This window comes from Artemia sp. Qi Xiang Cuo, chromosome 14, assembly GCF_049724085.1.
Source record: "Artemia sp. Qi Xiang Cuo chromosome 14, ASM4972408v1, whole genome shotgun sequence".
Lineage (NCBI taxonomy): Eukaryota > Metazoa > Arthropoda > Branchiopoda > Anostraca > Artemiidae > Artemia > Artemia sp. Qi Xiang Cuo.
This window is the reverse complement of record NC_142807.1, coordinates 28,710,349-28,738,131: the sequence shown is the minus strand read 5'-3', so window position 1 is coordinate 28,738,131 and position 27,783 is coordinate 28,710,349. Positions and strand designations below refer to the sequence as shown.

General features: G+C 36.9%; 1 protein-coding gene and 1 long non-coding RNA gene across 3 annotated transcripts in view; one reads left to right on the top strand and one right to left on the bottom strand.

Annotated features, from left to right (window-relative positions):
- The window catches only part of LOC148944346 (uncharacterized), a 574,325-nt gene extending 548,047 nt beyond the window's left edge, over window positions 1-26,278 (bottom strand). The window contains exons 1-4 of one of the 2 annotated variants that reach the window (XM_089100775.1): window positions 26,191-26,278; window positions 24,867-24,956; window positions 23,762-23,833; window positions 231-314 (exon numbers count right to left, since the gene is read on the bottom strand). In XM_089100775.1, coding sequence (XP_088956901.1) covers window positions 231-314; window positions 23,762-23,833; window positions 24,867-24,956; window positions 26,191-26,245 — 301 coding nt within the window. In that variant the 5' untranslated portion in view covers window positions 26,246-26,278. The remainder of the gene's footprint in view (window positions 1-230; window positions 315-23,761; window positions 23,834-24,866; window positions 24,957-26,190) is intronic. The other variant, XM_089100774.1, reaches the window with a different exon arrangement.
- Window positions 1-27,783, top strand: part of LOC148944341 (uncharacterized) — a 337,879-nt gene that overhangs the window by 43,907 nt on the left and 266,189 nt on the right. The window lies entirely within an intron of this gene.

Genomic DNA, 27,783 nt, shown 5'->3' with positions numbered 1-27,783 from the left:
ACCACGGGTGGTGAAATGAAAAATGCGTATTTTTTTAGTTGTACTAGCTTTAAAGAGGAAGATCATAAGACCTCTTCTGGGTGTAAGAGAAGAGGTCAGTAGGGGTCGTTTGAAGCTTCAGAAAGTATTTTTTTCAGTTCTTAAATATTTAGAATTTCTGTAATTAGTTTTAGCCAGTTTTAAAAATATATTATATCAAGTGAATATAAGACACTTGCTTTCAAACTTACCCCAGTAGCCAAAGCGGCTTGCAGCTTCTTCTTCATCAGCATTGACGGGGACCTTTTCCTCTTGACGAATAGCTTGAGGAAAAGCTAGAAGAATTTTTTTGTTATTATTTTTATTTATTTCTACGCCTTTTTACAGTTACATAAATAGGATGAACCAATAAAAGACAATCAAAAACCAACTTGCATATTGATTAAACCATGACAGCAACATGTAATATACAGACAACTCAACGATAACTCAAATAAAATCCCATTGTAGCTTAATTGTGCTGACTAAGTAAAGAGCGATGTTAGCCCAATGCATTATTTGTTATTATTGTTTTTCTTTGGTTTCGACCAGGGCACTCGTATAGAAGGGGTTGTCATAGAAAATTAGAAAGGGGCTGATTTGATTGGAAATTGGAAGTCCTAGTGCTCGTTTTAACAGTCAAAAGTGATTGGAGGGCAGCCAGCCCTTCCAAAGCCCATCATTTCCCAAAACACATCAAACTGAAATTTTGAGCCATTTTTTTCAGCAAATAAATCTCGAAGGGGGCTCATTGGCTTGGAAATCAAAAGCTCTAATGACTATTTTAAGAGTCAAAAGTGGTTGAAGAACAACCAGCCCCTCCCCCACAAGCATATGATTCCTCAAGAACACATCCGATCAAAATTTCAAAAGAGCTATTTTGTACAATATTGATTAAAGATCCAGTAATTATGTCTTTGGGGATGTCAATCTCCCTACAGTCGTCAGGGGAGCTGTAACTCAGGTAATTTGTTCGTTATTCACATATAGTATATGTTATTGAGAAAGGTATGCATGTTTGAACATTACTCTCTAAATAGACGAAGGACATTCAGGTGAGCCTTTTAGAGAATGTCGAGGTTCAGAAAATAAATCAGAAGTTAGATAATCAAAACGGGAATATTTAAATGCTACCACAACTACTACAACTACCACCAAAGTAGAATGGGGGGTACCAGCCCCACGAGAACGCCCTGCTGCCATCTACAATTTAGTCTAACTCTGTCAGTACACCATATATGGGCATAGCCTCCCTAGGGAGAATGATTGCGTAATCGGTCAATGACCTCTTTTTCCAAGGTCGATTTATTTGATGTTTCTATGTGTAATAACTCCGAAACGAAGGTTGCACATGCGCATTGAATTCTAACGGGAACAATGTTATTGATCTAGGACTCGAGGGGGAAGTGAATTTCCGAGAACTTGATTGCGTAATCGATTGTGAATGTTACGATCCAGATATAGTATATGTTGTTGATGTTCTCGAGCCAAATGTTATGAGTTCTCCGGAAACAGTTAGATCACGTGTTTCCTTCTCAGCCAATCAGAGGGCTTTGTTTACATAGTAGCGGCGGAGTGAATATAAAGAAAGGATTTTTGTTATAGTTTTATTAGTCTGTGAATAGAATTCAAGGAGTGAGAAGAAGAACAGTTTGACTTTACTCATTTGGATATATATTTGTGATGGCGATGAGTGGAATGTTTACCCTATTAGAAGTTGATAGTGGAGTTGATGATAATGGTACAAGAGCACCAAACATTGCGGTGTAAATTACGAAAGGATTACGTCTTTGTCTGGAATGGGATGCAGTATATGCAAGATATGTGATATCCTTGAGCAAATTTAAAATGGAGGATCAATTATGTATTGCTGCTCAATTTGATATAGCACATGTGAATAGACTTCAATGTGCTTCAAGTGCATTGGTGAAACATATTGAAGACAATATACAGTGTCGGTAATTGTAAATGCTCTATATTATTGATGTTGTTGTAATTATTCAATAAAATTGTTTTGAAATAAAAAATGTTCTCTTTCTTTTCTGGGTAGGGCTAACGAATCAGGGTCAGTCTAGAGTCAGCAGTCGGAGTGAAAGGACTGAAAAATGAATAAACTTAAGAAAGAGAGAATTAGATCAAATCTAGTGTTTATGGAAAAACATTTGATTTTGGATGATGATTTTCTCGAGTTATCTCTTAAACGCAAGATATTCTCTTGTCAGGGAACACTTGACAATATAATGAGGAGTGATTCTCCCCCATTGGACTATTGTATGAAACTTTTTAAAATGTGACTCAAATGCTTATAGTCAATTTATTGATATATTAATTGGAACAAAGCAGAATCATATTGTGGATATACTTTTGAAAACATTGCCAATGGATTCAATGTAGATGGCTCCCCCATCATTCGAAAGAGCTAACGTCACAGAGCTACTCCTCTCCCCCCCATTTCCCTCTCATTGAATTTATTGAACGAAGAGGATCAGTTTTGTTTTAGCAGTGAGTGAGTTGACATCGGAAACCGAAAAATGTTCTATATATGTCCATTGTGCATGTACACTCTTGGCAGTTGGAATCAATGTGAGACTTGTACAATTATTGATGACTATAGTGAAAAGTGTAAATTATGTAATCCTTGTAAATTACATAGAGGCTATGCAGTACAAATTAAAGGATGTAATTCATGTCTTGAGGTGTGTGACTCGCATACTAGAGGGCACCTGTGCTCCAATTGTCACTATGATAAATGTGATCAGTGGGAGAATACTTACCCCGCTATGATTGGAAAGAATCCTAAACGTGATTTTAGTTTATTTCTACGACATTGGTATCGTCATGGATTTAAATTATTCTGGGAAGAGGAATCTGGTCTACGATTCAACTGTTGGGGTAACAAGACAATCTGGTTTCTACGTCATCGTTGTGATGGCACTACCTACTATGATTATAAACTAAGTGATTTTTATTTGGCAGTTACCGAATGTGATTCAACATTTGAAAACATTGTATGTGATATTGCTTCAAATAGACAGATTGAAACTCGTGAATTTCATAATATGAATGCAAATAGTATAATTGACTATACAAAGAGATATGACAAGAGTGAAGTTACATTGTACTGTAGAAAATGTGACCCCGACTTTGCAGTCAATCAAGATCAATATACAGTGAATCCAAATGATTTACCAGCATTAGTGGTTCACGACAGTTGCCTATACATCGAAGATGAAGAAATCTAAAGTGAAGATTTAAAGACATTGTTGTATATATATACATGCATTTTATTAATAAACAAATTCACAAACAATTTTTAAGCACTTTACTCTTAGGGCACTGAAATCAATACTGTATAGGTCTGAGAGGATATTTTCCACTAGAAAGTCATTCAGACGAGGATTGTCAATATAAATGTGAAGAAACTGTTTGTAAGTATAACCACGACAACGGAACACAAAATATAGTAGTTCATGGAAACCACATCTTTTGGTCTTTAGAATCTGTACCCTCCTTTGATTGTGAATGCTAGTTTTCCCACTCTTCTCGATATTGCTGCTTATGTGGGGCGTTTAGATTATAACGAGAATATAAGGAGAGTCACCTATCTTAATCAATGTCATTGTTTAATATATGAACAAATAATGACCCTTCAAATCAGTTGATAGATCGCTAATAACAGTTATCACGACGTTGCTAACGCATTGAATTTTCCTAAACTCGTCTAATGATACAATACAATCTTTTTACTCAGACAGATATAGATCCATATCGAATACACTTATTATTTGGCTGGTGTTTATGGTACTAAGTCTAGTAGAACACTAACTTTGGGAGTGATTTCCCACTAGGTTTCATATTGGTTTAGTGAGATTAGTGCTATACTCTCAGCCAATGGGTCGGCAAATGTGCACTCTAAACGCACACTCCCCGTACGTACTATCATCATATCCTGTGTACCTAACAAATCCAATACAATGATACCATGTGTTTTAGCAAACATATCTTCGGTTATACCATTTTCGAATAGTTGCGAGTCATGATCTAGGGTTTGCATGGTCAACTCGTACAATGTTCTATAGGATTGATCAAAAGATAGATTGTAGAGTGGGATACCGTTTACTTTGCACACAAGAGATGAAAGTCCAAACATCTCGAATTTATATGGGCATTCAGTCCATGATCTTATTGCACTGGCGCTTTTTACAAATGCCAACGCTGGTTTTGACGGAATTTCACCATTGATAAGGGATGAATCGGTGAAGGTGCGTGAGCCCATTGCAATATGACGCTGATTGGTGATTGTATGAGGAACAAGTAGTTTAATAGTGTTGCCATTGGCTCTCAGTTCTTCCACGGCCAAAGCAACAGAACTCATGACCTGTTGTTTGCGCACATGAAGTATTGCCGAGGTGACGGAGAGACTTACATCAGGATTGGCAGCAAGTTCTTTTCTCAATATGAAATTGGAGGGTGCATGCGTTAGTTTTATATCCACTTTAACATTGGGCGGCAGCCATTGGGGTATATTAAATATTTCATGATATATTTTTCCAACTAGATGCAATTCACTAGTTGCAGCATTTTTAAGTGCATCTGTACTATCAGTATTAGTAATATATTTATAACCATTGGAGGTGCCTCTCAATTCCTTGTATGACCTGGGTGTCATCAGCATGAATTGCATATAGCTTGTATAATTTGAGAGATTGTTGCTTGTGCTCACCAGCGTGCCATTGATGTAGACACTGATTTGACGAAATAAATTATGCAATATACAATTTTCATATGATATTTCATCGCCCCGAATTGGCATTGTATTATCGGATTTCAGGACTTTCATTTGCAAATCTATAAATGTCGAAGACATGTCCATAAAGTAGTCTTCATTAGAATAAATTTGAAACTGTATATTATCGGAGAGGGGTTGTTGAGTATAAAATTCTTCATAGTATCCATGCTTGACACTCACATCAACATTTTCAGCATTGAATAGATTCAATGAGGCGGTGATTGAAGGTTGAGAATCCTTATGTGGTAGGTAGGACAGTTTAGGAGAAGAAATTTAGTTTCGATCTAACAATTTTCTTCCTGGGGCCTCTGTTTACAGCACGTGTCCGCTTTTTCCTTCTTTTCTTTGACAAAAAGGATGTCTTATGCTTCCATCCTGAGTCGAAACTGATGAGGGATGCATTGTTTCTCGACCTTTTTAAACCTATACCATTTTCTTCTAACCTCTCGCCAAGGGTTCGCGCACTGGACCTAAGATTTTCCGTAGCACTTTTATTTAAATCCTTGCCAGAGCCCCAATCGTATAGTGTAGAGAATGCAAAATCTGTCACAGCCGGTACAAGATATTTTCTAACCAGTGGTAGCGAAGAGCGAAAGAGCTTATCAAACCAGCTGCCAAGACTATAACCAGACACTGACGAGTGACACTTGTAATAGTCCATTCCATTACCCTGTTGTCTTGGTCCAAGAGTATTAATATAACAGTCAATATCAGGAAATGAGAAGACCAATTTTTTATGAGACATCTTGCTGTTGAGAGATGGGTCGAAAATGACATGTAATCACGGCCAACCATTATGAAACTGCTATGGGATCACCCAATTTGGTTCTTAGTGTTAACTGACAGAGTTCCAAATAGGAAGTGTTTACGGGAATATACTGAAGATGCTTTATATTGTAGTGGTGAATATGTTCTTGATTGGTTTTTCGTTCAAGAACTCGTAGGAGGGGAACATTTGAATTACCAACTCGAGATGTTTCCACAAATGAAGCGTAGAGAAATATACAAGTGTCCGTGGAGAAGGCAGGCGGATAGTCAGCAAAAATGAAATTAGTGTTTCCGGCACTTTTACCATTGATTATATTGAGCTTAAAGCCAAGAACATCCTTTAGATTATCGTTGAGAATAACCTTTTCACTGGCAATAGGTGAACTAATGTAGATCTTGCCATCCTCCTTTGAATAGTTGAAATGAAAAGCTCCTTTTTTACGAGCGGAAATTCTTTTATTAATAGAACGACATAAATCGTTCATACAGGTGAGTTCCTCGTAGGGTAATTCAATGTATGGATAATCCATCCAATTGATTTTTTGAATTTGTTCTTGATCACCATTGGGTGGTGGCGGCCAATCATAGGGTCTAATTTTTATATCATATTTACGATCCTTTCTCAGGATATCATAGGTATTTTTGAGAATACAGTCGACGAGAGCCACTTCATACTTTCCGTTATCAAATTTGATGGCGGGGGAGAGTTTCGTCCAAAAATCACTTATTCAAGTCATTGTAGAGAGGATCAGAAACATTGGACATTAAAGCCATATAGAAATCATTGGGCACTGTCAATATCTTCAGCACCGACCCAAGAATCAAAATCTGACTTGTATGCTAACCAGTGAACAAGCAAAGGTTTCTTGCCCCTACGAGCGCGTATATTTAATATTTTTTCAATTTGATACATTCCGCTACTGTTTCTAACATTTTACAGTTCAAATTCGTAAAATCCGCCAAGAATCTCATCATCTTTGTTATCTCGCAGTCGATATGTTGTGGGCTCGGTGTCTAGAATTTTGGACACTCTAAAAAGTTCAGTGCTCCATAAATAATTCCCTTTTTCAAAAATATTGGTGGTTCTATTAATTCGAACAGTATCACCAACATTTAATTTCTTCTTCTTTTTCTCTTTTTCACCATTGGAGTATTGCTTTCGAAAAGCATCAAATGTATTTTCACTATAGTGAACATCTGATGGTGTAGAGTTGGACAGAGATCGATGAGGTCGTTGGTTATAAATCAAAAATACTTTATGAAAATCATGAATAAAATACAACGTATTTTTCAATCTTCAATATCTTTAAATTAATAGACGAATCGTTCTTATTAATCGTTCAGCCAATGCAGCCTTTATCGGGCTGTGACTATGATAAAGTATTGTATTATATTTCAAAAGAACCTTTTGCATATGGGGATTAACAAATTGATTGGCAAGATCTGATTGAATTTTTCTATATGAATCCTGTTAAAGAATACATTCAGTGGCTCTAGCAGTTTCAACACTTCTCTTTGATCGCAGTGGACTGGCATAGGCATAGCAACAAAAGATACTGATTTCCACCAGAATATATTTATAGGGCGCATTGTGACGTTGTTGAATTGCGTCTAGAGTTAAAAGATCCATTTGCATAATATGCAGAGGGAAAAAGGCTTTAGTTTGTCGATATTGTTTACTGCGAAGCCTGTGATTCCGATGTAGTGTGTAACTCGGTTCATTTTCTAGATACTCTTTTGCATTTTTCAATGTGGTGCCGTAGACTTTGGAAAGCATTTTGGGGGAACTTAAACTTCCCGCTTCACCAATATTTTCATAGACACCTTTCAGAGCTTCATCCATTTTGAACGTAAACACGTAGTGTAATGACCACTCCCCCTTTGCACACTGGTGGGCGAATCAATTTGTCTTCGGTTTTGACTAGTAGCCATGGGTGTTGTAAAATCAATGGCGCTGCTGATAGTATCTTCAAATACTGAATCTTCTTCTTTTTTAAATGATGGTGGTGTTGGAGGACTATATTCTCTTAGTTTCTTTAGAAGTTGCTTATTGTCAATAAGACTTATGGGAAAGTTTGATACACACAGAAAGGTGTATAGATTATCGTCAAAGGATATCAGTCCTTTACGATTTGTCACCATATCACAAATTAAATCAACTAGATTATAACTTTTTACCTGAATTATTATTCGTTTTCCTGTACTGTCGACTTGAACTTGATCGCCAGTTTCCAATACGAGATAAGATAATACTCTTTTAATCTGTTCTCGAAAGTTTAATGGTAATAGGTTTCCAATTTTCAATACAACCGAATTCAATTCCTCCCCCTTTGACGATGCAGCAGAGTCTTAAGGAGATGTTTCCTGTTTAGAGGGATCGACGACGGGTCTCTCACGATAAGGTTTATGTTTGTCCACACGTCGCAGTGCATCTTGAAGTAAAAGCAGTTTTTTGTCATCGGCAATATTCTCATCGTTAATGAATTTGCTTAGATTGTCTTCAAAATGTTCGATGGGCGAGAGGACAAGTTCAAATGGTGTCAATTTATAGGGTTTTGCCATTCTCGCTAGAAAAAACTGTTTACAAGTCCTGCAATTATCGGTAGTAAAAGTGTGAAAAAGCTACCGCCCGCCTGAAGGAGCCGTTTTCTTTTAAATTTTTTACCTTGTTTTTACAAGCCCAGGCGCGTACAGTGGAACGATGTTGCTTTGTCTGTTGTCTAACACCTTCTGGCAGTTGAACATTGCCCTCAGTTAAATTTAAACAAAGTTCAGATATTAGATTAATGAAATCACTGTCAACACCATGTTTGAGTAGGTACTTCCTGATCAACTTTTTCGAATTTCTTAAAACGGAAAACCAAAGACGTGGTTCGTGTAGTTTTTCCAGTGTCATAACGGTACCAAATAGCCTTTTGTACTACTCACTGGAATATCTAGTGTAATTTCCTTTTTTAACATGTCGGTTTCTACACGTAGATCCTCGGGCGTGCTCTGATTAAGATCCAACAAAATGTAACCGTAGGGCTTGCTAGTCGCCTGAGTGTACGCTGACAACAGAAATTTAGGGGCGCCGGGGTATATCTGTTTATTGAGAGCTATGAACGAGATAGAATCACGTACGACTCGATAGATAATATAGACGGTGCAATTCAAAGCAAGGGTTCGCTTACATTTGCTCTGATGAAACAGATTGTTTAGAACCAGAGTTATGGAAATGTGTTAATGATGGGAGCGAACGGTGAACAATTGTAGCATTTCCTGCGAGAACTGTTCAATGGATTCAGCCAAATCATCAATAATCAACCACGAGTTCGATTCAATACTTTTGAAAACATCAAGTCCCCGTATGAATTGTATTGGTATGGATGTGGCAACAGCTTTTATGTTATCATAGCACCCCTGCCAAATACTATAGCAATAGTAGATTTTTTTTAGTTTTTCAAAAAACATTTTATCGCAATTTTGAATTATTCTAGCTAAAAGCGTTGTTTTCCTCGAAATTGAGGGACCACACAGAAATGATCTGAAGGGTGTTTTAAATTGATACATGTTGTTGACAACAGTCGTACTACAACTAACTGTAAATCATATGTCCTCAATGAATAAGTTGTAATTTCCCCATAGATCTATCTATTCAAGAACCAACAAACAATATTTCATGGCAGCATTTATTTCGGCACTGCATTAAAACAAATATTTGGCGTCAACTTGAACTGCACAACGATAAAAATAACACTTGTTCAACAAGAACAGTTGACAAAATTTCATGGTCAACATGAAAACTCTATTTGTTCAACATGAACAACGATAACACTTTATGTACATTATAAAACACTTTTTGTCCATCAGCAGCACTTATTGTCTTTAAACACTTTTCTGTACAACACTTTTTTGTCCATCTACAGCACTTTTTGTACAACACTTTTCTGTACAATAACACTTTCTATACAACAATAAAATACACACTTGGAATATGAACTAGCAGAGTTGAACACATTACGGTGAATTTAAAGGTGGGGGATCCACCCCCCAGGGCCGCGGGGCCGAAGGCCGGCCGGCCGCGGGCGGGACCCCCCCCCCCACCCTGGGCGGCCACGGGCGGGACCCCCCCTCCCCCGGGAGCGGCGGCGGGAAAAGAATAGTTGTCGTCACTGCGGCTGCTACAGGTTAGTGGATGGGTTAGTGGTGGTAGGTTAGTGCTTGAGTGAGATTAGTTGGTTAGGTTAATTTATGAACAGGTTGGTGGTGGTGGTTAGTCAGATTAGGTTAATTTATCCAGACCAAGTTGATTACGATAGTCTACGCATTCAACTCGATCTGAAATACGGTAGTGACCGTGAGGTAGGACAGTCACACCATTCTCGAGCACATAGACTTTGTCGGATATACACGACATTGCATTCTTTTCCAATCTCACAGTATAATTTCTATACTGTAGAGAGCGAATTGCAAGCACTTGTGCTCTCGGCACTAGGCTACTTTCTACACAGTTTCTATACACACTCATTTGAAAATTGCTCTTTACAAAATGTGTAGGTACCCTTTTACACGCCTTCTTTTCGTCCCCACTATGAGTTCCTATGCACTAGACTTTGGTACCCAGGACCAACCCCCTGGCTATCAAATAACTCCCTGTCTCTGATTTTAACATTAATAGTTGGTTGGGGGCTTGACGTTTCACCAACTTGGGGTAGAGTGATGGATTCCAGTTGGTGAAATCCATCCGCAAGCTGATTTGCACCCCATTTGGCAAATCACCCAATAAATCCAATTAAGCCCCATTTACATTTAACAGCAGATACTCTGTATCACCATAGTAAACTTGAATCTCCCCCTCCCGTGGCAATTGTACCTTGCACATGTTGTAAAAGAACGACAACATGAGTTTCTTTGAAATTTCTAGTACTGAACTGCCGCCTGCTATATTCTTGTTCAGTACCACATTTTGCTTTCGCCTGTGTAGAAGAACCATGCCAGTCTCTATGCTCGTGAACGATGTAAAATTGGGGTCGGCAATAATTCGTGCACACTCTAGAGGGTCAGTCACGACGTCGCAGCGAAATCTATTACGAACGCTTTCACACATTTTGCCAAACGCTGAATTTAGAATGAGCTTATACATGTCCTTCTCCACCTTTGAATTTGCCCTAGAGCGTTTATCGACAAAGATGTCGATAAACGTTTTCAAGTAGGGTTGCTGATTTAACTGCAGAACCCTGTGTATTTTGGTAATCTTGAAACCATTGCTCACCATCCAGTGCAAAAGCACATGGTGAACAACGATATTCTCCTTAGGGTCCAAATCAGCAATCAGTTTCTGTTTAGATGGAGTCCAGTGCATCCCCATATCCTCAACCAATGAACGATTGTAGGGACTCAACAAGTCCCTGCTCACTGGCCGATTAATACAGGGAAAAACAAAATCTTTGACTGAGTCGTGAAGTGCCAGTGGAATATGACCGCCAACTTCAAAGAACCATCCTTGTGGCCCATTGTCCTTGATGGTGGTAATGTCGGGGAACTCACAAGGATTCTCAAGCCATTGATAGTTCCCACACGGAAAAGAGTAGTGTTACATTGCCGAGGGGTACAACGAGTTCATGTCCAAGAACACTGCATTTGACTTTGCACCGGTGCTTTGTCCGCTCGGATCGGTTGATAAGACACGGTCCCCATGAAAAACATACCCACCCCGCCTTGAACGCTCTACAAAAAGGTGCTGATCTAAGTCGGTGATTAGGCCTATTTCCTCCCGGCTAATTTTTAAAATTAAATCCATCACTAAATGGGGGGTAGAAAAATAATAGCCAATATCTAACCCGAACTCTGAATAGATCTGGTCTGTGTTCTTACAGACTATATCCAACATAGTTAGAACGTCACTGGCCAAGTACAGTCTACAATAATCCCACCAATTTTTACAATCCCCCTTGGACAACACCTTCTTGGCAAACTCATACTCCGCGGCTGTGCATTCACTATTGGTCAGTAAATTGTAAAAAACTTCAATTGGAGGCAGTTTCACCTCGCTTAAGCGTGCGCCAGAAAAGTCATGATCGTACGCGTATACATCTTTGCAGGTCAACAGGTCATACATTTCACCGTCTGGAAAGTGCTGTTTAAGCAAGGGAAATCTATAAAAAATGTCGCTTTTCTGCACTTGAATCAATTGACTCAATGCCTTGGGGAAAAAACTAAAGGAATCTTAAAACCTGATTTTATTCCAGCACATATGCTCATTATACGCTGCCTGCCATTTCCTTTCAAGAAGCAGCAAGTTCTCAGCCAATTTGGGAATAATGTTGTAGTTAAATGAACTATTTACCCATGGGCAATCTACTCCCCCTCCCTCCCACTGCCGACGTGCCCGTGCCGGTACAATAAATTTTAAATCATAATTGGAATTATGAATAAAAACAGGGATAAAAAACTGCTGGCTAACATTTAAATTACACGATTGATGCACAACCCCTCTAAAATTACTACCCCCCGAGGATATTTCCTGCCACAAATGATCATGGTCTCTGACTGTGCCCCGCCCCCCGCGTTTGCCTGTAGCCGCCGTATCTCCCTCCTCTGCCAACACCCCCGTATAAACACACACGATTTTTGATTTTTAATAGCGAGTCGCTCCTCAGAGGACAGCACCATAGGATAATGGGTATTTCTAAAACGAGAAATAGCACCATTAACCATTCAAATCAGTGTAATCAGTGCCGTGACCTGACACTCGTCCTCATCCAATGTCTCAACTATTTCTAACAACTTGCCTGGTGTTAGAACTGTCTCTGTGTGCATGGGCATAGGACACTGCAATAACCTGATTTTCTTTGACTCAATTTAGACATCGAGGATCATTCATTTCCACCATATTAGCTTCACAGTCTAAAGATATTTTGTCGCACTGGAGAAGGGTATTTTGGAAATTTTTGAAACGTAGAATGGCCCTATCCCCTGAAACCGTTTCCACTGTCTGGTAGCCATGCCGTCTACAATGCTTCATATGATCCCGTAGTTTTATATCACTACGGAATTGTGACAGGCATGTTGGACAGTAGAAACGTACCCCCTTATGCTTACCACCCCCTAAAACTCGACTAATGTCAGTGATAGGGTTAAAATGACCGATTGTATTCGGTTCACTAGGCGGCGTGTATAGCAACCAAACCCAGTGTCTGACCAAATCAACTGACGGACCCCTTACAGGGAAGACCCCCCCCTTCTTTTTAAAGCGATTCCCATCTTCATATTCTGTTTCATATTGTACCACATTAATGCCAATATTTAAATGGACATTAGCCCTTTCAAAAATATCAATGGATCTTAGCGTTACTGGGTATTTCCCCTCTAAACAAGAAAAATCTACAACTGGGGAAATCGGACCCTTCCTTCCCATGTACAGCCCAATTGTCTAAATTGGACTTGGTAGCGTCATCTGCTAGAGGCTGAAAGGCTGATATGAGGAAAGCATATCTGAACCACTTTTGATCTGTTTCAAAACAAATCTTCTGGACACCACGACGACCTACTAGATCTGGATTATATTTTAAAACTACTGCCCTTCAGACCCATGCCCCCCTCTTAAAATAAAATCTTTCTTAAATTTACAAATATTAACACTTAAATTTTCAACAAAAAGAACTAGAGACCCACTCACCATTTTCATTAAAGTTCTCGAGATGCGTTATAATTTGATCGACCCAATCGACGAAAGCACCCTCAAAATTTTCCAAATTCGAATAAACCAAACGCATCTCGGAATGTATAAAATGATAATAAACCTCGCTTTTTCCCTCATTTAAATAAAACACTTTTAGAACAATGGGGACCTTAATTGAATCCCTCCCCCTCAACTAAATTTGGTTCTCCAGAAGTGCACAAACTGTGTTTACATAGGCACGCACAATTTCTACAGGGTCAAAAACAAATTTTCCCCCCATTAGTGAATTAAAGGGATCTCCAAACGTCGCAGTGAAAACAACTATATTATTTAATATTGTATTCGACAATTGAAAATCGGGGAAAGATGTACCCCCTCCCCCAAGTTGTTCAACAATATTTGGGCTATGTTCCACTTCATTCAATTGAAGTGGAAGTAGGTTATAGGGGGCTAGAGGAGGAGGAGGAGGATTCCGTGTAAAGTCCCCTATAAAATCATCCAAAAGCTGCAATGTGTTTGGACTCAGCAAAGGTAAGTCCCCCTGCTCAACTGTGCCATAATCAACATTTAAAAAATCACCTAAAAACTCGTCAATATCGAAAGGTACTTCAATAGAGTTAATGATTTCGTTGTCCTGAATCTCTACTGGTGGTGTTAGAATTGCTTTTTACCCTTCTTCACTGGACGGAAAGTAGGGTATCAAAGCAACCTTTGAATGAAAAAATAGCTTAATTTCAAAGTCTTCAATTTACCCCTACTGGTAAAATTTGGATTATTACACTATAGCATTCGGTTAATTCAACTAACAGGAAAACAAACTTAATATAAAATAAATTCGAACTAAAATTCCGCTTTACATGGAAGATTATAATTTTATTTTTTGAAAAAATAGCTTATTTGCAGTGTTCAAATCACCCTACTAATTTTATTTATTTTTTTTTTCGGTGTTTGTAGGAGCCTGTGGCGCTTTCCAGACCCGCGGCACGACCCCCACCACTTCCTTGACTCGGGGTATATACCAGGCCCCCTTATCAGACCCGTGGCGCTTCCCGCGGCGCTCCCTATCCGTGCCCCCACAGTACTTCCCGGACCCATCGGCGCATTCCCGGATCCGTGACTCCCAGCCAGTTACATAATGTCCCAAACAGTTGAAATATTTCTAAGTACATACTGGCTTAGTAAACACAGGAGGTGAAGTATGGATGGTAGATGAACGAATTTGAACTCCAAAATGTTGAGAACCATTAAGTCGCTTGCCCCGTCACTTCTTAGGCATTACCAATATATTTTGACATATAGGTCTCCGTGCGAGGTTCTAAATAATTTTGGCATCTCCTTTCCCTGTTCTGTTATAAACTAGCAGTTTCTGTCAATCAAGGTTTCAATGGCCATTGCGTAATTCTGTGTTTTCTGAAATAGCGGAGAACAAATTGTCTGAAAAATTAATATTAGGACATTGGAGTTATATATGCTATTTAGGAGCGAAACCTAGCACGATAGAAATATTCAGTGTAAATTAGAACGACAATATGTGACAGATGGGATAATCTCTCTCAAAATTAGGTGAAAAAGAGCAGTCAGTGTTTCAAAGGTACCTAAAATATATGTGATAGCAATATAGAAAATAGCAAAGATTAGAAAAAATAGCATTTTGAGTTTCAAAGGCGGTGATTATTAATATAAATTACCTAAAAATATTCGCTTATGAAATATCGAAGTGATAGCAAAGATTAGAAAAGAGTGGTTTCTTTGCAATAAAATTATATTTAGATATATCTAAGGGAGAGAAATTTAAAACAACGGTTGGGGGGCGAGGGGTGAATATCCTGCTGAGATAAGTTTATGTTGGGAATTGAAAAAGAAAAAAACATTGGAAGAAATAGAAAGGTGGGAAAAAATGCTTACATTGGCGTAATCCGTCTGGACTTGGGTGCCCAACAGACCTGGTAACGTGTGTTGGAGGGGGGGGGGGCCGGCCGCGCTATGTTCTTGCGCGGCTGAGCCGGCTATTTCACGATCTTGCGTAGCTTCGGCATTGTAGTTATCCGCCCACTCTCTCTTTAAGCTTTCTGCCAGGCCGCATTGGGGCTGGCACTGATGGGGCTGCCTCACCCTCTCTGGCTTTCTTGGAAGTTGGGGGCACGCATTCTTCTCAATTTGCCTTAAAAAGAAGAGAAAAAATTAGTATCAAATAATTTGTCCCTTTTTTACCGAAAGAAAAGTTAGTGCCCTCATTCATATAATTTTGTTTAGAAAAGCATTAATCTCTTTTCAGTAAGGCAAAAAGTAAAAATTTCGCGAGAAATATATTAAGCTTAGAAATCATACGTTTTTATTAGACAATCAGTAGTGTATAGCCATAGGATAGGAATCATTGTTTCTATTTTTACCATTTAGAAAAATATTAAATTTTCCGGTCTATAGGTTTTAAATTAGATCGTTAACCCATCGACCTGTAGGCCTATATTTTGCAAACATAGGTTAAAATGCTGTTCAATTTATACATAATCTTAGCTTCATGCAACTCCCAAAGACTTTTCTAACCCTGCACTGTTTGTTTTCATTTTACACTGATTGCGGTAGAATCGAAGGCATTGCCCTTCCCCTTTTCATAATTTACTTACAACGACGCTGTTAGAAGCACTGTATTGCCGCCTCCCCCCTTTCACATAATGTTCTAAATATATTGTTAAACTTAATTTGAAAATAATCTCTTTCATCGCTTCTCCGACAAATACAAGGCCCTTACTTTTAATGCGAAGAAATAGTGTTTTCATTTTACACTGATGGCGGTAGAATTGAAGGCATTGCTCTCCCACATTACATAATTTACTTACAACGAAGCTGTTAGAAGCATTGTATTGCCCCCTCCTCCCTGTCAAATCATGTTGTCAATATATTGTTCAGCTTAAATTTAAAATAATATCGTTAACCAGATCTCCGACAAATAAAAGGACCTTACTTTTAATGCGACGAAATAGTTTGTTTTCATTTTACACTGATGGCTGTAGAATTGAAGGCATTGCTCTCCCCCTTTACATAATTTACTTACAACGAAGCTGTTAGAAGCAATGTCTTGCCCCCTCCTCCCTTTCACATAATGTTCTAAATATATTGTTAAACTTAATTTGAAAATAATCTCTTTCACCGGCTCTCTGACAAATACAAGGTTACGAAACTACAAGCTTAATATACAGCAATCTCTTTTTGCTTAAAACTGTTTTAATTTGACAGCCAAAACAAAACCCATTGACTAGACCGATAGCGTGAACACACCGGAAAGGGGTGACAGCTAATTATAGGCCTCACATTGGAGTCTTGTGTCAAATCAGAGCGAGCTAATAACAACAGAGCGATGGATGTCTCAGAGAAAAGATTACAATTGAGAAAAGCCAAAATTTAACGAAAGGATAATTATTTCTTTTTGTGAGAATTTGGGATTGTAAAAAATTGGTGGGGGGGGTTTAGGGTAAAAAGAATATATTTTATGTTTTCCATTGATTATAAAGTGATTTTTGTATGTTGTGGGGGGGGGGGTTTGGGGTAAAGGAAATTATTTATGTTTTAGCTGAATATACTGGAGGATGTCCAAGGAAAATAATTTTATTTGAAAATGTACTAAAATGGAACTTACATGGTAAATTGTAGTTGCCAAGGCTTCTAATTCATCAATATTATCCATTTTAGTTGTTTACACTGTGTCAAAATACTTTCTGATAATTTAATCACATTGCATGTCCGTTATATACGAAATCTCAAGGGCGAATTGTTATGTAACGGGGAAAACTATATGTAACCAGTCCCTCTGATTGGTTGAGAAGGAGGATGTAACCGACTCGCTGATTGGCTGAGAAGGAAACACGTGATCTAACTGTTTCCGGGAAACTCATAACATTTGGCTAGAGCAACAACAACAAATACTATTTCTGGATCATGACATTCACGATCGATTACGCAATCAAGTTCTCGGAAATTCACTTCCCCCTCGAGTCCTAGATCAATAACATTGTTTCCCGTTAGAATTCAATGCGCATGTGCAACCTTCGTTCCAGAGTTATTACACATAGAAACATCAAATAAATCGACCTTGGAAAAAGAGGTCATTGACCGATTACGCAATCATTCTCCCTAGGGAGGCTATGCCCATATATGGTGTACTGACAGAGTTAGACTAAATTGTAGATGGCAGCAGGGCGTTCTCGTGGGGCTGGTACCCCCCATTCTACTCACCAATACTACGGCCACCACTACTACTACTACTACCATATTACCCCATTTACAATATTAAGAGGTAACGTAAAACTGTTCACTTAATTGATGCACAGAATCAGCGTCAAATCTGGGATATTTAAAGAAACTACCAAGTTTTGGTTGTTTTTACAGTAAATTTGATCTTCAATAAACGACCTTATAACAGTGAATACCAAGGAAGAGAAAGGGAGCAAATCTGTTTATTTGTTTTTAGTGAGAATACCAAAAATAATTCTTTTTATTAAAATTGCCCCCAATTTTTTTTGTAAAATCTAGGGAAACAGAAAATCAACCGGGAGGGGTAGATTTTGAAGGGCGAAAAATCTAGGAGAGAGGGACAACATATCCTCTGAATTACTATTGTGATTGATGAGTTTTCCTCATGTTAAATGTTTTGTTAGCTGCTGTTTTTTTTCTTGTATTGCGTGCAACAAAAATGGAACACTTATCGTTCCTTTCCTTAATATAATGAGCAAATAAATTACATATGATACCCATCATACTATTTAAACCAGAACATTTTTATTCAAATAAAAACTGCTATTCTTAAGCTGTAACTACAAAAATGCAGCATTTTTTAACTCTGCTTCTTCCTCTAGAGGTAAATAATTTTTATTCACAAATATACATACTTTTTCCCTCTGCTGTTTTTCCTAGAACTAGAAACATCTATAAAAAATGATACATGGAAAGATGTACTATATGCTATCACGGACCTGTAATGTTCATCTTAAAAAAAAATTAATATTATTTTGTAAGTCAGAATCAAACTGTTAGAATATCAGTTGTATAAACATTTTAGTAGGCTTCTAAATGGAAACAAAAAAAAATCAAACAGAACCGTCAAACAAGTCACAGGTCCTACAAGAACATAATAAACATAAAATTGTCCCTAAATATATAAAAAAGCAAATTAGGCTACTTAGAAAAGCGTTTGTTTTTTGTTTAGTAAAATCCAATTTTAAGCCCATGGATAAAAAAAGATCAACTCCAACAAAAAAATCGAAGACGATAAAATAAAAAAAAAATTCAGTGCTAGATTTAGATGGGCTCCTACACATTTTTTTTAATGAAGAAACTTGCTTTTGAAGACCTATTAATTTAAAAAAAAAAAAGTTTGTTGAGGGAAGTATGGAGCGAAGTTGAAACTTAGAACGAACAAAAATTATTGCTTCGCAGTCTATCTAACATAAATCAATAAAACTTGTAGAGATAAACCAAATAATCATATTACCCTAAGTTTGTAGGATTATAGAAAGCTAGTGCTTTACTGAAAACACAGAAACCAAGTATAAAAACAAGAATGATGATTTATTAGTTAAAAGTGAGTGCGTAGCCTTACAACAAAAAACTAATCTATAAAGTTTTTTAATGTCTTACACCAGCTGTGATATCAGCAACTTACAATTAAAATTATATTAAAAACATAAGCATAAAAATAAATACTTTTTTAATAACTAAAAAGTCACTGAACAACATACAGAAATATTGAATTGCATTATTAGGTAACATTTTGGTGTCACCAGCTATAACACCAATAGTGAGTAATGAACAATCTTAAATTGTAAAAAAAACACACTTTAGAATTACTCAATAAAATGCTTTATTTTTATACTGTAAAAAGTGGCCTTAATCTGTTTACTTTTACTGTACGACAACTCCAATACTGTTTTGTGTTTCTCTCATCTGAATACAGTATTTTTGTAAAACTCTCATGTGAGTACCTATTCGTACCAATCGTACCTATTGTCCAGATGAGGAAATTGATTTTGAAGAATTATTTACCATGTAAATTTTATTTATCTTTATTTATATTTCGTATTATGTCTCCAAGAAACAAAAAGATATTGAGTTGATTAAGCGTTCTACTGCAATAAACTCATTTTGTAAAACTCTCCGGGTAGTAGGTTTTTTTCCTGTCTTTTGGCCATGGTAGCGAAACATAATAACTGGGCAAAATGTTTTTTCCAAAATTTAGGTTGGAGCAAATATATCTTTTTTCAATGAAAACGTCGAAAAAATTTTTTTCCAGATATGTTACTCCGAAAAAAAAATAGTTTTCACAAACTAGGGAGAGTAAAAAATTTAGGAGATATAAGCCTCCCTACTAATTGATTCCGCATGCCCTTGGTTAAAACCTAAAACACTACAGCATTATTCTGTATTTTCAATAAAGCAGTAAATTTTCGCCCAATTTTTACAGATAAAAATTCCTTTTAGCAGTTGTAACGTCTTATTCAATTAGTTAAAACTGTTGGTTACGATTTTACTAAATTGCAAACAAATCTAATTTCTTACCGAAAGTGACAGTAATCAAACAGTTCGTGGTAGCGAACTGTAAGTAAGGAGCGACCCGGCTCAATAGTAACCGAGACTATAAAAAACGGAATTTTGATACCAATAGATGCATCAAAAGAATCATATTTAAATGCTGATTTCAAATATATAAGTTTCATCAAGTTTAGTCTCACCCATCAAAAGTTACGTGCCTGAGAAAATTTGGCTGATTTTAGAAAAAGGGGGAAAGACCCTCTACAAGTAGTAGAACCTTAGTGAAAATCACAACATCATATTCAGCGTATCAGAGAACCCTCTTGCAGAGGTTTCAAGCACCTATCTACAAAAATGTGGAATTTTGCATTTTTTGCCAGAAGAAACATCACGGATGCGTGTTTATTTTTTTTTTTGTTTTTTTTTTTTTTTTTCAGGGGTGATCGTGTCGACCCAGTGGTCCTAGAATATCGTGAGAGGGCTCATTGGAACGGAAATTAAAAATTCTAGTGCCCTTTTTACGTGACAAAAAAAATGGAGGGCAACTAGGCCCCCTCCCCGCTCATTTTTTCCCCCAAAGTCACCTGATCAAAATTTTGAGATAGCCATTTTGTTCAGCATGTTCGAAAATTTGATAACTATGTCTTTTAGGATTACTTAATCCCCCGAAGTCCCCGGGGGGAAGGCTGAAAGTTATGAACTTTACCCAATGTTAACATATATAGTATTGGTTATTGGAAAGTATACAGACGTTTTCAGGGGGGATTTTTTCTGGTAGGTGAGGGCTTGGTTGGTAGGGAGGTTTATATGGGAGGATCTTTCCACGAAGGAAGTTTTCATGGGGGAGGGGACATTGCTATGAAGGGGGTGCCGGATTTCCCAGCATTATTAAATAAAAAAAAATAAGAAATTAAATTAAAAAAAACAAGTTTTTCAACTGAAAGTAAGGAGCACCATCAAAACTTAAAACGAACAGAAAATATTACGTATATGATTGGGTTCTCCCCCTAGTCAATACCTCGCTCTTTAAACCAACGATTTTTTAGTACTTTCACAAGAGCTATTTATTCTAATTAACGGCCTTTGTGATTAAGAGGACATTTTTAAAGATGTTGAACAAAACTTAAACCTGAACTTAGAGAGCAAGGTAATGACTAGGGGGGGAACCCCCTAATATTCATTTAAATAACCAATGAACATAGATATTTGGTGATGACATTTATTTATCAGTTATGTACATTTAGTACTTATCAAAAATTGCGTAAATAAAAATAATCAAGTTTCGAGAAAGCCATTTACCCAAATAAAAGTAGAATTAATATACAAATTTTGTTTTAATTATTCATGTACTGTGAGCCAAAATTAAAACCTGCATTAATTCAAAAACGTTCAAAAATTAAATAATAAAAAAAAGTTTTTTCAACTGAAAGTAAGGAACGACGTTAAAACTTCAGACGAACAGAAATTATTCCGTATATGGAAGGGGCTGTCCCATCCTCAACGCCTCGCTCTTTACGCTAAAGTTTCACTTTCGCACAACTCTATTTTTTTTAAACAATGAAAACTTTAGCGTAAAGAGCGAGGCGTGGGGGAGGGGACAGCCCCTTTCATATACGGAATAATTTCAGTTCATTTTAAGTTTTTACGTCGTTCCTTACTTTCAGTTAAAAAAAACCTGTTTTTTTTATTTATTGTTAATAGACACCAGACCATTGGGATTTAGCAAGTTCTTTATGCTTTTTCTTGCTTGCCTACAGTCAACACAATTGGAAATTTGGTTTCATTCCTTACAAGCTAAGCTTCTTGGGCGAGTAAAAACCTTACGTTTTGTAATTGTTTTCTTTTAGTATTAATAAATTGACTGATTGATTGATTGATTCAAAATGGTTATTTCATGAATTTTGTCTCTGGAATTGTCTGGAAATTTAGCGTCTGGAATTTTGAAAAAAATCGAAGTGGGAATTTCCTACCATTATTTTTTTTTTTTTTTTGATTGCAGGAAAGATAAGAAAGACAAGAAAAATATATTATATAAAATGACAATTCAAAGAATCATTACAAATCTTGAAGGACGGTACTTAATCTCACACGCGAAAGATCATAACAGGACGAGAATATGAAAATGGACAGGATTTGTTAATAAGAGAGTTAAAAATAAATCTTACCTACAAACAAAGACCAAATATTTCTATTTCACAAACGAAAGGCTTTATCAACAGGAGGGGGAGGGGGGTAGCTTGAACCAACTTATAAAATGGTGAAAAAACATGAAAAAACATAACAAATGAGAGCTATAACAGAAAAACCTGAGCAACGAAAAAAACTCAGACCTGTCAATTGATGTTAATTCAAGAAAATATATGATGGGGGGAGTTGCCCCTCCAAAAATGTGGAGAAAAAACTATTATATAGCCCATGCTCCTTGAATAGCCGGATATGCACCCCTCTGGGCCCCCCCCCCCCACCAATGAAAATGCTGTAGATTCGCCCCTGTTAATTCTCAAAAAGCCCCCGGCATAACTGTTCTTCAGCTGGAGAAATACTACAGATGGGCATACTGAAATTGATTGGTGAGCAAAGTACTGAATAGATACAACTGTATTTTGGCCGTTTTATCAATTACCAGAACATCTAGTGACGGGGAATTGGCAGCTCATGCCCACGAACTTGCAACCAGACTTCATACATTTGAATCTTTATTTATACCCCATCTAGCGGAAAAAAATTTTGCGCCACAAACTTTGTCTAAGCAGCTGCGGGAGATAGACCTACTTTTCTCTAGAGCTACTGGTCTTATTGCAGGTAAAAGGGATAAAACTATAGACATGCAAACTGACGATGTTTTTGATAAAATCTTTCATAAAGCAAAATAATTTTCTTGTAAGTGCAGTCTTAGTGAAGAACTGGTGCAAAATTCTCAGAATTCTGATTCTTCGTCTAAAAGACCAAAGCATGCCCAGAAAGTAGCTTCCTTTTCATGTGATTTTGTAACAATGTGGACTTTGGGAAGAAACAATCTTGCTGAAGTGAAAGAATCAACTAAAAATGTTTTAAGAAGGGATTATTTTCTCGTGACCGATAGATAGTGCTCCAAGTTCGAAAGCTGCTTCATGAATGCTGTTCCACTGTTAGAGTCAATCTCAGCGATAGATGTTGATTTGCTGCACTATATCAATACTAGCCGACTAGCTAGTGTAGCAGCAACTAAAAAAAATTTTTTATTGACACACCTCTGATTGCCTTGCAAATGGATCTCGTGAGAAAATATATAGACTCATTAGCCAATAAGCCAAAAGATTTCTTTGAAATTCGCGATTGTCTGAAGGTAATATGCAAATCTTCATTACTCTGTCTATCACAATGGCTAGTAATGAGAGATTCTTTTCTTAACTAGGCCTGATTAAAATCTATTTAAGATCAACAGCGACTGAAGGCTCTCTGTATTCATTAAACACTTTTAGATTGCTTCTTGCTATTATTAGTCGATTTTGGGAGAGACCTGTGCTAACCACTGTGAAGAAATATTGATCTTCAACAACTGTGATCCATACAGTTTAGGAGCCCACAGAGGTTGCTTAGCCCCCCCCCCCCTTAGCTCAGAATGAAATGACGCCACTGAGCCGACAAGCCTTTTTGCGTCTGTAACAAGGTAAAACCTTGTTTGAAATGAAACAACAATAAATATTCATAAGACAGTGAAAGGTAAATCAACTGATTCTCTTACCAAAGGTGGCAGCAATCATTGCAAATAGAACAAAAAAAAGATGCTGCTTTCATCATTTTTATTCTTTTTAGTCTTGGAAAAAGATAGTTCGTAAAACCGCAAGCTGTTTCTGCTTTTTGGGTTTTTTATAAGGGGTTTAATTAGGTTAAATTATCACTATTATTGAGTATATATTTTTTTCACTACTTCTGTAATAAAACTAGCCCTTCACACTGTCGACTGTGGAGGGGGGTGCTAAGAACAAATAATAAACTATAATTATTTTAAAATTTGTTACCGTTCCGCCTCTTCCTGCCATATCCGCCATAGCCTCCGTAGTCTCCATATGGACGACGATAGCCACCATAACCTAAAACAGATGCAACTCCATTATTGATAGTGAAACGCATCTCGCTTATTACATTTTAGAGCCTCTCCTTTCAGCTATGCTTGAAGTTACAACATGGAGAGGGGCTACATTTGGGTCTGACAATATAAAAATAAATCATTGAAAATAAAAATTTGTTGACATTACAAAGAAGCACTTAAATGAATATTTTTGTTATTAACGAGACAACATGCCTTTTAGCAACCTATTTTTCTTTTACGGGAATAAATTCTATTTGACAAGATGAACCCTATTTATGAACCATCAAGGAGAAAAGTAGTATTTGATTAATCGCAAGAAAAGTAATTGTCCACAAGGCTGATCAATTGCCTGTAAAGGAGGGAGAAGATACTTGTTGTATTCGAACAGTAGTTCAGAGAAAATACGGAAAATGGTAAATACGACTATATGATCACATAACAAAGTTTAACAGATGTCAGACAATCCCTAACGAGACTATAAAATAAAACCTTCAGGACACCCATATTTTTTTAGTCTCTATTTAAAGAGGTCACCACATCGAAGGTGATTCAGAGAAAGTTCGAGAAAGTCATCATGGAGCTTATAAACACTGAACATCCTCTTGGAAAAATACTAATCGATTTTAAACGGATCTTTATCTGTTTGTTTTAAGCAGGAGATTCTTTATTTTCTTACCTCACCAGCAAACAGAATCTTGTGATCGGAGCCCTGTTCATAACATGATCCAATAATTAGAAATTTTGAATTTTTGTTTCTCAGACAAACTGTCTTTCCCAAGAACTAAAACGTTGATTGGACGCCCTAAGTAAAAGCAATGGCCCTGAAGGGTCTTAATATCTCTGTTTTTACCAAACTCGGTGAAAAATGCATTTTCAAATATTTTCTGACCTTTATCACTATTCATGTCCTTACTGGGGCTTTTTTCTTTAAAAATTAGCCAAATTTAGAACCACAATTTCCAATTTAATATTATGTATAATGATCAGAAGTTGGTCTTATTAAAAAATTAAATAAGCCTTGGTTTAAAACTTACTTCTATAACGGGCTGCAGCATCTTCATCTCCTTCATTAGGGGCATTTTCTAAGGGGGCGCCGTTTTCAATGGGAGCTTCCTGAGTTTCAGCTAAAATTTAAACTATCATTAATAGTAGTAGATGGTAATAAACTTACCTAAGCTATGGATTTCAGGTTTTGATTTTGTTCAAACGATAATTTCGACGGAACCTGTGCCTATCATCATCAGGTTCACAAAACAAAAAATATAACACCAAATATAGTTTACAATTTATAATGTTCATACAAATTTGTATTCATACAAAACATACAATTTTTATAATGTTCAGTTTTTTTTTATCTTAAGAATTAATGAACCTTACAATAAAAATAAATTTCAGTTTTAATTGCTCACGGTGAGTTACAAGTTACAAAACCTAAATTTTGAGAGTACTCATTTATATGCGTGCTGCTTCAAAAAGAAAACAATTCGGCCAGCTAGTGAGGTTTTTAAATAATATAAACCAGAGGGTTCCTTTCAGATTCCCTATTTTTCATTTTCAAATTGATTTTGAAGAAAAGAAAGAAATTTTGAGCTAATAAGAAGCTATTAGTTTTCTTCTTTCAAGATATCAAATCTGTATATTATAATTACCGTTTTACCACAATTACCAAGTACGTATTCAGGGGGTAGGTAGGGGGTTTGAAATCCCTTTTCCCCTTCCTGAAATGTTCTCCGACTCATAAAAACGTAACAAAAATGAATACAGACTAATTTCATATGCGTTTTTGAGGGTTATTTTTTGTAACCCCTCCCCCCAAAAAAAGACCTTTTTGCGGAATCCCTTCAAAAAAATCCTGGATACGGCCTTGACTACCACTACTGCAGCTACTACTAACAACATGATGAGTCACCAAACTGCCTGAGACCAACACAACTGCGTATGCTGCTCTTCCATACACATCTGTTAAAAGCTTCCCTGTTTAGACCCAGCAAAGAAGTTCCAATTTCCCTTAAATCCTTCCTTACAACCTCTTGCCACCAAATTCAGGCTTGGCAAAAAAGATAATAAACGTCTTAGACAATACCACATTTTTTGTACACCTTACTTATTGAAACCACCATTTGCAAGTGGCTAAATTCGCTACTGAATATTTAGAAAAACAAAGGCAAAAATTATAGAATAAAAATGTATTCTAGTAGCCACGCATTTTCCTTTGTTGCTTAAATCATTATTACAGTAAAGAGACAGCTTTTGTTCACAAAATAATACGAAAAAGGGTTATTTAAACCTAGTAGGCCAAGATGAAGCCCTGATAAATAAAGAGGAAAACAACGAATACAAAACCAACTTGTCTCTTACCGAAAGTGGCAGCAATCATTGCAAAAAGGACAAGAAGAAATAGTGCTTTCATCATTTTCAGTTTGTGTCGTGTATGTATTTTGGACGACTGCTGGAAACTGTTGATTTCATCTTTGTTTCAGTGTCTTTTATACTAACAATGTAATTACAGTTAACGTCATTGATTATGTTGTTTTGTGGGTGTTTTTTGTTGATCAATTTCATCATACCGCAATGAAGTCTTGATGGGAAACGATAGTTCGTAGAACTGCCAAGTGTTTCAGCAATCTTGGTTATTTTTTGGAAAGGAACAACTTCTGTTAAAATATTACTATTCAGTTCATTATTTAACCATATTAATGGGGTTGTTTTTTTTCTTCTCATACTGTAGGTACTTTTGGATAAAAACTATGAACTTACATTTTCAGATTCAACGCACTAGCATTGACTATCAAAGATTGAAGTTCTTCCCTTGTAGTTTTATTTTCTTTTTTCCCACTTTCAAACAGTTCGTGGAAACAAAGTCTAGTGAGGGGTGACGTGGCTCAATAGTGACGGAAACTCTAAGAAATTATATTTTGATTTCAATGGATCTATCAGAAGAATTGGCTATAATGCTGATTTCAAAAATATAACAATCACTAAGTTTAGTGTTACCCATTAAAAGCTACAAGCCTGAGAAAATTTGCCTGATTTTTGAAAAAGGGGGGAAAAAAGTCAAACATTTTATATAACACAATAAAATTCAGCGTATCCGAGAACCCTGTTGTAGAAGTTCCAGGCTCCCATCCGCAAAAATGTGGAACTTTGTATTTTTTGCCAGAAGAAAAATCACGGATGCGTGTTTGTTTTTACCTTTTTTAAGTAATCAAAAAGATTGATGGGCAACTAGCAACCCTCCCATCCCCCTTTACCCCTAAACATAACCGAACAAAATTTTCAAAATTTTGAGATATTGATTTTTTTCAGCATAATAGAAAAGTACAGTAACCATCCCTTTGTGGATAAAGTGACCCCCACAGCCCCTGGGTATTTGTTATTGAAAAGTACAGAGGCAATTTTCGTGGGGAGAAGGTTTCTGCTGGGGAATTTTCAACGGGAAGAATTTTACGTGGAGAGGGAAGTTTCCACGGATGAACTTTCCAGGGGAAATTTTACCCTGGGGGAATTTACTAGAATTCGTAAACAAGATTATTTTTATTTGTCTTACTTTCTTTTTGCCGACTCAATTTAAATGTGGAGATGTTAAAGAGAATCGTCAGAGGGAAATGTTTGCCGGTTTGGAATTGTCTATAGTGTCTTTCCGTAGTGGGGGGATTTTCCACGGGAGAAACTCTCCATGGGGGAGTTTTACACGGGAAAAAATATCCAGGGGGATCTTTCTGTGGGATCAACTTTCAATTAGGGGTGGGGAGGGAGGGAAATATTTTCATGAAAAAATTTTGTGGATTATGGGATTTCCATCATGATTTTAAAAACAATCAGAAATTAAAGTCCTTTTCAAATGAAAGTGCACTAAGGAAAATTTTTTGCCCGGAATCGTCCGCAAGAAGTTTTCCAGGTGGAATCTTTACCTATTAAATAAATAAAAATGTTTAACTGAAAGTAAGAAGC